General features: G+C 39.6%; 1 protein-coding gene across 1 annotated transcript; it reads left to right on the top strand.

The window, feature by feature from the left end:
* The first annotated feature begins 2,368 nt into the window (after positions 1 to 2,368).
* Positions 2,369 to 11,012, top strand: urod (uroporphyrinogen decarboxylase). Its single transcript, XM_085139699.1, has 10 exons — positions 2,369 to 2,568; positions 3,679 to 3,791; positions 4,016 to 4,095; positions 4,263 to 4,325; positions 5,325 to 5,522; positions 5,598 to 5,759; positions 6,991 to 7,125; positions 7,560 to 7,660; positions 7,970 to 8,036; positions 10,749 to 11,012. The coding sequence occupies exons 1-10, from the start codon at positions 2,546 to 2,548 to the stop codon at positions 10,911 to 10,913; spliced, it is 1,107 nt and encodes a 368-aa protein (XP_084995825.1). The 5' UTR covers positions 2,369 to 2,545; the 3' UTR covers positions 10,914 to 11,012.
* Positions 11,013 to 11,389: the final 377 nt, after the last annotated feature.

Below are 11,389 nucleotides of genomic sequence, written 5' to 3'. Positions count from 1 at the left end.
ATACAGAATAGATATCAGAGCCTTAAACAGGCTGACTTCTGCTAAATGGGTTAAACTGGGCACAAAGTATACAAACACATAGCATCATTATAGAATATGATGTAACACTATAGATCAACTTACCTCAGAATATATAAAGCATATAAACAATTACAGCAATATGATGCAACAAACACAGTAGTGCTACTGATCCAAAATACTCAAAGCTTCATAGAACTGAAACAAACATTTATTTTAGCTCCATTCTGCTGCTGATACATACTTTAGGTTTCTGAACATTAAACTTGTTGCTGCCTTTCATAGTGTGTAACTAGAAGGCCCTGAGTACTTTCTCCCACACTGAAATCACTGGGATGATCAGATTATTTGAACATTACCTAATAAGACTGATTCAGGACAGACAATTAGTTATTCTAAACTTTTCTAGCAGTCCTTCACAAACAGGGAACAGTCTGTCTATTCTCTCCATCTATCAGCTGCTGCTGGCTCTTCCTCCTCCTCTTCGTCACACACTGCTGAGTTTCTCCTGGTGGATCATCAGGAGTGCAAAGCCTCACAGATGATGTGCAGCAGTCGGTCCCTCAGTCTGTCCTCACTCTGGACACTTGCAGTTGTCACACATGGAAATCAAATGTGTGATAAGCTGCAGGATTCAAACACAAGTGTAACTTATAAATACATGTTCATACTTTTATTCCACAATCAGAGAGAAAGAAACAGAGAGAGAGTGCAGGACAGACAGACAGGTGACAGTCTCAGGTGTATACACTGCTACAAAACAGCACAAGAGAAGGAGGATTTTGTTTGTGCTATTGAGTGCTAAACAAGAAGAGTTCCCAGATGGTAAAGTGGACACATGTGTGACTCCTGTGATTAAAGCATCTTTCTTTCAGCTTAACGAGTGAACCGTCAGCTCGTTCAAACGCACGTTAAAGTCCGTTTGGTTCGACACCACCGAACAGAGGCAGCAATATAACATAGCTAACATTAACAGTGCAGTGAATCCTGCTTGTGACGTGATATTCAGGACTGCAAACCGAGCAGCATCACTGACTTTCAGCTTGTTGTGTTTGTGGATATATGACTGACTTTAATTATCCACAAAATCATCAGAATCTCTGTAAGATTAAGGTCGACTATCGAACGGAGTATATTTTAAAGTAAAGGCTTTAAAACAAAGTAAACGCTGAAAGTACAAACATCGCTAATGTCACATAACTTTGCTGGTGTTGTGCCAAAAAGTGATTGTCTGCCAAAAACTGATTTCCGGTATTTGCCAAAAAGCAATTGCTCGTATTTAAAGTGCTATAAGTAACTTGTTGGGCTATAATATGTTAAACATATGTCAAATGCATCCCTTATGGATGACATAAAGTCATCTTGAGCCACAAACAACATTCGTGTAACAAGATAGAAGCCGCAATCAGTTTTTGGCAGTGACTTTTATATAACCTTTATTTATGCAGTAAAAAAAAATCTCATTAACATTAAAAATGTATTTTGTAAGAGTAAGTTGCCCAACAGGACAGCAGAAATGGCAGCAAATATTACAATAGTTCTGTAAAAATATTTTAAGTGGGGATAAAGGACCGGATTGGTTATAATGTAAGTAGGCTACAAGTTGTAAAGATACTTAAAAAACAGATAATTTTTTAATTCTTTATGTAACCCCTTTGTATCCCCTGTTCACCGAAGTGTATTTACGAACATATTACACATAAAAAATACACAGAAACACTGGAAATTAGTTTTTGGCAGACAATCACTTTTTGGCACAACACCGGCATGTGGCCAACAGTAATGTTTTAATGTTCTTCATTATTAAACATTTGCACATAGATAAGTGACATAATATTCAGAATTTACTTTTGAAAGTTTACTCTTTGGCCGCTCTGCTTCCACTTCTTTGAAGTGTCACCCAGTCCCAGTGCACTTGTTAGCATGTTTTGGTTTGTGCAACTGGTCCGTCTGGTTATTGTCTCCCCAGAAACATTTCCGTTGTGTTGTGTGTGCTTTTGCAGCATTTTTCTTTTTGCAGCGTTTTTCTTTTTGCAGCATTTTTCTTTTTGCAGCGTTTTTCTTTTTGCAAGTGTTTTTCTTTTTGCAGCATTTTTCTTTTTGCAGCATTTTTCTTTTTGCGAGTGTTTTTCTTTTTGCAGCATTTTTCATTTTGTAGCATTTTTCTTTTTGCAAGTGTTTTCTGAACTTGCAGTCCGTTTGGCCTCTCAGGGCCACCGTAAGAATTACTACTACTAATGATGAATAATGATGATGATACAAACTGTACTGAAGTTTAAGGGAACAAAATGTAGATAACGATTAAATATAGAAAACGACTATTATTTTGAAGCGTCATCTCGTTTCCTGCTATGGTCACGTGGTTTTTCAAGATGGCCGCGCCCACAGCGCTGTAGCAGCTGATAGAAGATTGTGTCCATGCGAGCGGGGTTTAAATGACAGTTGAGGAGCAGCAGGTTACAACTGTCATCCCCGCAGAGAGACAGAGGAGTTTCTGAAAGGCTGTCCCATCCTCAGCACCGCCAACATGAGCAAGAACGATTTAATCCTGTGAGTACTTCCTTCTTTGTTTCTCGAAACAAACTGCCGCTTGTTACATTGTTACATTTAAGGTTAGCATTTTGGCTGTTTAGCCGTCTAAAAAGTGACCTTATGAAACCCCCCGTTGTCATTGTTATGAAACATTTCTTCCTATTATGAGTCAGTTATAGAAACACAGGCCTCATTCCTTAAAGCTACGTAATCCAATGCCAGAGCGAAGTCGCTTCCTCTTACCAAAAAAAAAAAAAAAAAAACTTATTCAGAAATCCAGTAGTCTAATAATCTCTTGTTCATATTTAGAGATGAACCTATTTTGCAACATGAATTAGTGCTTTAAGCAAATTCTGTGGATCGTCTGATAAATTCGGCATAGCTAACAATGTAAAAGTCTTATTAATCTTTTTGGTTTGTTCTTACCCTGGCGTTCAACTCCGAGAAAGCCAGGGTTTCCTAAATTATCCCATACAGAATCCATGACAAACTCTGATAGTGTGTTTTTATAACCCACACGTTTAATTCTTAAGAAGAGTCTAACAGCAGACTTGCATCTTTTAAAGTTAAGTGTAGCAAACTAAACATAATTGACTATCTGTGAAATGTTTTTGTGGTCCGTCTAACAGTTTCATGTCAGAGTCTGAATTAGATTAAGGTTGTGATACATTACTGATCCATCCTAAGCACTCCTGTATTTAACTGTCATTTCTCCTGCTGGGAGAAGATAAGAGAGCAGAGGACGGTTATCTCCCAGAATCACTCTTTTGGTGAATGCCCTTCAGCTGGATGCCCAGAGTGATTGCAGGGGAAAGGGAAGGGTGGGCCTTTATTTTTAGATAACACAAGTTTGCGGCTGTATTGTAAAGAGGTTATGACACTATCAGCTAAGCTCCATTCCCTCAACTATGTAATATAAATTGAAATTGCCAGTGTGCTTTGGCCATGCCGCAAATATCTTAAAATTCTGTCTAAATTTGTATTATTTTTCTACGCTAAAATGTTGCATAATCAGTGTAAATAAGAAGAGTCAGCGGGTGAATGTCCCCACACATCCAGCCAAACTGGTGTGTTTCTTAACCTGGTCAGAGAAAACATTGATTCTAACATGAAGTGCTTTCTACCCAGCCCCAAAGACTTTCCTCAACTAAAGAACGACACATTCCTGAGAGCGGCACGAGGAGAGGAAACCGAACATGTCCCAGTCTGGTGTATGAGACAGGCTGGCAGATATCTACCAGGTACAGGCTTCAGATCAGTTCTTTCTCTTGTTTCTGACATGAATAGTAGCACTGTACTATCAAATGTGCTACAATGATTACCCTTAATATTCGTGATCATGTTTTCAGGTTTCATATTGTAGTATTTCACTTTCTGCATGAGATTCACATCCCTGATAACCACTAACTCCCTGTTATTGAGTCTTAATGCTGATCTGTAGTGTTTTTTTTACTCTAATCTGCAGAGTTCCGTGAGTCCAGAGCAGGGAAGGACTTTTTTGAGACATGTCAGTCACCAGAGGCTTGCTGTGAGCTCACTCTGCAGGTACAGACCTGGATTCACAGGGAGAGAAAAAAAAACACAAACTTAACATCAAGTCAGCAACACCATTATGTGGTGTGAGATGATGGAGTGGTTGTTACACCACCCACAGGGTACCAACAAGAATAACTTATCCCAATTTTCTTTTCTTTCCCCCCCTCCACTTCCAGCCTCTGAGACGTTTTCCCTTTGATGCTGCCATAATCTTCTCTGATATCCTAGTTGTCCCACAGGTAAGTCTGTTCAGACCAGGCTCAATTGCTAGCATGTATAAAATGTTTACAGCTAATCTTTTGCTATATTTTTGTCAGATGTGCAGTAAAAGAGGTTTTCTGTAATCAGAAAAATATACATTTTGTGAGTAGAAAGTGTGTTTAGGGTTTTGACGTTTATTAATATTTAAATAACCTCTGACATACAGTACAACCAGTGTCTGCTATGTCTTGAGGAATGAGAAGAATTTTCATGTGTGGTAACAAGTGTCTATGTATTGATGTAATGCATGTATGTGATGTCCACATGTTTTAATTGTTAATTTAACAAATTACCATTAGTCAAGTATTAATTTTTCAGTTTGGTTCAAAAACCCCAACAATCAGATTACCCCCTATGACCAGCACTTGGCGAAAGAAAAACTCCCTTTTTAACAGAACAAAACTTCCAGCAGAACCAGGCTCAGGCTGGTTGGGGGTGAGGGGAGGGTGACTGTACAAAAGACCTTCTGTGGAAGAAATAGAGAAACTGTGTTCCTCCACAGTGGACGCAGTGTCTCAAAATGTTTTTGACAAAATAACTCTTTTGATGACTTGATTAATTAATTAAATAACAAGATATATTTTTCATCTATTCAGGTGTCCTGAATCTGTTTTCCACTCATTCTCTGTACAGCTGTGACCCTCCCTGATCCTTCCTTTATACTCAAAGCCTTCTTCCTGTTAGCTGGGAGTTCTTCCTCCCCACGCTTGCTATTATTTTTTTCTTAGAACGTCAGTTAATAGTTGGGTTACCCTCTTTAATATGTCTTACAATATAAAGAGCCTTTGGATGGCTTGTGTTGTGAACACATCATAAATAAAATGAGGCCCTGTGATGGACTGGACACGTCGTACTCCAGGTTTTGGCCCAGTGTTTACTTTGATAGGTTCCAGCCCACCTTCATCTTGAAGATATTAAGTAATACAGACAGCAGATATATTAACTTGTTTGTCTTTGTTTCTTCTTCCTCCCTCCAGGCCATGGGTATGGATGTCCAGATGGTTGCAGGTAAAGGTCCAACATTTCCAGAGCCTCTGAAGGAGCCAGAGGACCTGCAGCGGCTGCAGGTCAAAGTGGACACTGACAAAGAGCTGGGCTACGTCTTCAGAGCCATCACACTGACCCGACACAAAATTGAGGGCAAAGTGCCACTAATAGGATTCAGCGGGGCTCCGGTTAGGCGCGCACATGTTTAAACATTTATAGAAAATAATGCTTCGATATTCTAACAGCTCTCTGTTCCTCCACAGTGGACGCTCATGTCCTACATGATAGAAGGTGGAGGCTCCAACACTCACTCTAAGGCAAAGCGCTGGCTGTATCAGCACACTGAAGCCAGCCACATGCTGCTGAAGATGCTGACAGATGTGATCGTGGAGTATCTGCTAGGACAAGTGGCAGCTGGAGCTCAGGTCAGACTTCCTTGCTTTCTGTGTCTAAACAGACTTCCTCCATTATGATGTCACTTGATATAAATCTTTTTTTTTCTTTAGCTTATTTTAGTTTCCCTTGAAAAAAAGAAAAGATTTAATAAATAAATAAATAAAAATTTCACAGGACAGAGTCAGTGTAAGTCATATATGTTTGAGTCAAGGACATAAATAAATGCTGACAGTAGAACACACGCCTTATGGAAGTGAACTAATCTCTACGGCAGTGCAAAATACAGCTGAGGCAGCACAAATTATTCCAGTAAGTTTACACAATCCTGCAATTTTCAGTATTTGTACAGTACATAAACAATGGTGTGGGTGTGTGGTCCTCTCTCCCTATGCTCCCTTTTTTCCTCTTTCCCGTCACCTAGCCGATCGATCGTAGCAGCTGGCTGCCCCTCCCCGGTGCCTTCGTTCTGCAAGAGGTTTCTTCCCGTTAAAAGGGAGTTCTTCCTCTCCACTGTCAACAAGTATTGGTCATAGCAGATCATATGATGGTTAATATTGCACAATCTTTGTCTTAAAATACCTTGATGGGATTTTTTTTTCTTGAGAACTGATGCTACATTAATAAAACCGGACTGAACTGACATAACAGCACCATCTTTTAACTGTCTCATTAATCAGTATGTGTCAGCGTAATGCAGACTTGAACAAATGTGTCCAATCTGAGACAGCGACAGAGCTCCGTGTCTGTGTGCTTGCTTGAACGAAGTGCTTTTTTTTTTTTTTTTTCCTTTTTCTTACAAAAGAAGAGAAAGTACTGAAGAAGTATGACAAGTCTATGAATGTAGCAACAAAGTCAGTTAACTGGCAACAGTGACGTAAATTGAAGTGTTGTCATCACTGCTGTGAGTGGGAGGGATGTCAGTCAGACACGCTGAGACAGAAAATGTTTCCAAGTTAAAAAAGAAAAGTGGTCAGCACGGTCGCCTTTCAGGTTTCAGGTTATTTTAATGCACATATTCTACATAATACAGCAGAAAAATACTCAAGTTGAAGGGATTTGAAGTTGTAAGTGAAATGCTAACCCAAAGACAGTCCTTTTAAAGTGTTATATTTCCTTTTTTCTTTGTTTTTTATTTTATATTTTTTTAACCCCACTGCTGGGCGCTGCACCTGTGAAATCCCAATGTTTATAACAGTGACGTCTTGGGTCACTCACAAAGTGTCACTGTCACCATTCACACAATTCTTGTGTGTTTTTCAGGCACTGCAGGTGTTTGAGTCCCACGCCGGCATTCTGGGACCTGCAGAGTTTAAAGAGTTCTCGCTGCCTTACCTCCGAGACATCGCTTGCCGCGTCAAAGATAAACTGAAGGAGGCAGGACAGGATGTCCCCATGGTGAGAGGGACACCAAACAGATTCACACACAGACATTTGTCCCTCAGTGTATAATCAGAAACACATTTCCTCCATCCACACATGCATAACACACGTGGACTTCTACACTTACACATCAGCATGAATGCATTGCAAAGAGAGTCACCTGACATGCATATCAGATGCTAAGCTTCAAACAACTAGTAGTAAAAAAATTATGTTTATTGTTTAGTTTGTTGGGTCATTAGTAGCTGCTATATTTGTGTCAGCACTCGGCTCTATTCTTATTAGCACCGTGTTGCCTCCCTGGAGGGATCATTAAGGATTCATGCAGTGTAAGGAGAACCACTGTTCTGTTGGATCTACCTGCAGGTGGCAGCATTTCACCAACAATGGTTCCTGAAGAAGTTGATTTGAAAAGCTGTTGTTGTTTTTCTCTGTTTGTGTGTATTTAGATTGTATTTGCAAAGGATGCTCACTACGCCTTAGAGGAACTGTCTCAGTCTAATTATGAAGTGGTTGGCCTGGACTGGACCATTGACCCACTATCCGCACGGTAACACAAAACGCACACTGGTTTGTCTTTGCATGCAGCACCAGACTCTGTGTTTTAATTGTAAGATTTAAACCAGCCAAATATTTTTGAACGTGAGCCTGAATAGAGAAGTAGCATACAGTGAAAAGCCCACACAGACTCTACAAATACTTGAAGCAAATGTAGGCGGTCATAGCAGTGATGTTGGGCGTGATGTTGGCCATTGCTGACCTCTCTCTTGTTCCTGGGCTGATCTATTCATCAAATGCTTAAACCGCTGGTTGAAGGATTAACTCGTGTGTCCTCTGATGTGTATGTTTGTGAATTCAGGGAACGCACGGGAGGGAAGGTCAGCCTGCAAGGAAACATGGACCCCTGTGCTCTGTATGCTCCAAAGGTAACTTCCAATTTCACTGTGCTTTAAACCGACACATAGAAATCTGAAACTCATACTTAGGTAATTCTCATAAAAGTGACTTTTATAGTTTTTCATATTTAAGAAAACTTAATTTTGACCTTTGATTTTTGCCATTTGCTGTTAATGACTTTAACCTGCTAATCTGGAAAGATTTTGTCTTTGACGTTTTCCATCTTTTGTGTTTTTTAAATGATACAACTTTAGTCTGACCCTAGACTAACATCCCCGGGTTGTTGGCTGTGGTGCTATCCACGTCAGCTGCTGTGGTCACAGAAACATCAGACTGCTTTGGCAATTGGATTATTGTCATCCCTGCAAACATCTGATTTTCTGCTCAGTGTGGTGCACAAGATGACACCAAACAGCACAATGAAGACTTTTCTTATAATCAGTCACCATCTGCGGTGGTGATTAAAGAAAATAATCAGCTTGAAATATCCCTGTTAATTTAGCAGATCATCGTTGAATGTGTGATTTAAGAGCTTTTAATCACTATTTATATATTTTAAAAAAACAAACTTGGAGGAGTATGAGCTGTTTCATTGAAGTCTATGGGTAACAACACAAACCTGTAATCTGCAGTGATAATCATAGGAACTAATTTTAATTGACTTATTTATTTATACTTTGTTAAATAAGCACAGAAACTCCAAATGTATCAACATTATAGCTGCTAATTTTTTAATGTTTGTTTGAACAAACTGGAAAAAAAGCCAAATTAATTGCAACCCTGAAAAGTCCAGACTCCTGCACCCTGTATCGTTACACTGTAATACCTGCCAAACATTTAAATGCTTATCTTCTGTTTTTTCCCTCTAAACTGTAAATAAGGAGGCTCAACCTTTGTATTGTGGGCCACATAGAGCCCACTTTGAGCTTGAGTGGGTCAGACCAGCCAAAGTCCCGTTTCTGTCACTGTAGAGACGTTTGACTACACATTGACTCTGTCAGATATCCTAATATTAAAAAAAGAACAAGTCTATAAACACAGATGTTCTCTAAATGAACTTGTAGGATATGATCGCTGGAAGAAAAGCTCTCCAGTCTCCTGGCAAAGCGATGACCTGAAACGTCTTTCTCTTGATTGTGGTGGCCACTAGTGATGGGTCATTCGCGAACGAAATGGCTCTTAGAGCCGACTCTTTGACGTGAACGACGCGAGCCGGCTCCTTATCGCGAGCCGTCACGTGGGTTTTTTTTTTTTTTTCTCTCACCCTCTCTCTCTCTCGCACTTTTTTTTCCCGCTTCACTCCGCACGCGAGCCTTGTGCTTTACGCTGGGCAGAGGGGGGAGGGGCGGTAGTTACACTCAGTAGCACAGGAACAGAGAGAGAGAAAGAGAGCCAGGGACAACAACGTCACATTAAAAAGGTATAGTAATTATCCATAACTATTTTCAGTTGCAGATGATAAAGGATTCAGAAAGTTTATGCATGCAGGCCCATATGACAGAGAATGTGCATCTTTTTTTGGTTTTCATATTTTAATTTATATTTAATTGTGTTGTGGTTTGCAGTATTTTGTGTTGTTTCACTTTAAATTTGTAAAAGGAAAAAGCTGAAAATTTAAATAGTTAAAATTTGAAATGTGAATAGTTGATTTTTGTATTATATGATTTATTTATTACATTTTATGTGGAGTGAATAAATAAAAGTATATTTACAGCCCCTAGAGACAAAGCACGTACAAACTCCAAAACACGTAAAAACACGTACAAACTTCGAAGCACGTAAAAATGTAAAAACTCCGAAGCACGTAAAAACTCAAAACACGTACAAAACACAACAGAAGTGCTCCAGGATGCTGGGCGCAGTGTTGAGCTTTTATTACCTAGTGGCTACACAAGCCAGCAAGTACCAACGACCCGATTTGGTGTGTGGTAATAACAGGTAAATGAACTTTTTTTAAAAATTATTTGAATATATATGAGTGCAGTGTATAAATACACAAACAATACACATATGCTTTCAATTGTGTAATTTAAGTGATCTAGTAGCTCTGCTTTGGAAGTTCAGTTCATGCTAGAAATGTGTTTTGGAGTTTGTACGTGTTTTGTCTCTAGGGGCCACGGCATACATTTATATATAAACATATATAAATAAAACCACTTTTTTTTTTTTACATTAGTAATCCCTTTTGTGCATAATTTTATATCATTGTTAATAATAAATTAATTAAAGCAACAAAACAACCTGAAGAGCCGGTTCGGAGCCGAAAGAGCCGGCTCTTTTTAGTGAGCCGAGCCGAAAGAGCCGGATCTCTAAAAAGAGCCGGAAATCCCATCACTAGTGGCCACAGACAATCTGCTGAGATTAGCTTGCACTCCTTGTCCTGATTCCCTCATTATCATTCAGTGAGCATGTTCCCTCACATTTGCGCTAATTTCATCTAAAATGACACTGCGCCACCTCTCTCACACACTCTGCCTCTCACACGGCTTCACCCTTCGGCTCACCTGTGCACTGTGATCTGGCGTATGTGTCACGTCGTGTCACTGATGGCGAGCACGAACAGTTTTGCCTTCATTGTAGGAGATGACGTCTGCATTTAACTTCGGCCACCTGCTGTTGCCGTTGAGCGTCCCAGTTAAAATCGGTTTTACTGCGTGAGAATGCGTTTGGCCGAAAGAGCGTTATGTTTGATCGTTTCTTTGTGACTTCGACTGACGTGAACCTGCTCTCTTTCTCTTCAGGAGCGCATTTCAGACATCGTGAAGAAGATGTTAGAGGGTTTCGGCACAAGGGGCTACATCGCCAACCTCGGCCACGGCGTTTACCCCGACATGGAGCCGGAGAACATAGGTGCCTTCGTCGAAGCTGTGCACCAGCACTCTAAACAGATGATCAAACAGATATGAAGATAAATGTCTTGTATTAAGAACCAAACCTGGCCTTATGATGGTGATGCAAGAAAAATGTATAATGAGGCATTATTTTATTAAAAGTTCTAAACAGTAGTAGATGTGTCCGTTTGAATATAAACAGAAAAATCCTAAAACAAATTACTTGTTTTTCAACACATGAAACACAGAGAATGATTTTCCTGTTATTTTCAGAATGAGGCTGATTTTTCAACAAAGGAGGAGAAAAAATAACGTGAGGATATTAATTTAAGATGGAAAACATCCAGATCAGCATGTACTGTACATTCTCATCTGCCACAGCTCTCCACAACAAACATGTTCATTTTTTTGTTATTATTTTGAAGACCAGATTTTCTCTTCAGCTGTAATATGTTTTTCTGAGCAGGACTGGATTATGTGTTTGGACTGAAAAGGAAGGTACATGTACGCTGCAGTTTAACTGAATGAGATTGTGTTTGTATTAATATTAG

The sequence above is a fragment of the Neolamprologus multifasciatus genome, chromosome 18, assembly GCF_963576455.1.
Source record: "Neolamprologus multifasciatus chromosome 18, fNeoMul1.2, whole genome shotgun sequence".
NCBI classification, from domain to species: domain Eukaryota; kingdom Metazoa; phylum Chordata; class Actinopteri; order Cichliformes; family Cichlidae; genus Neolamprologus; species Neolamprologus multifasciatus.
This window is presented reverse-complemented; position numbering and strand designations above follow the sequence as displayed.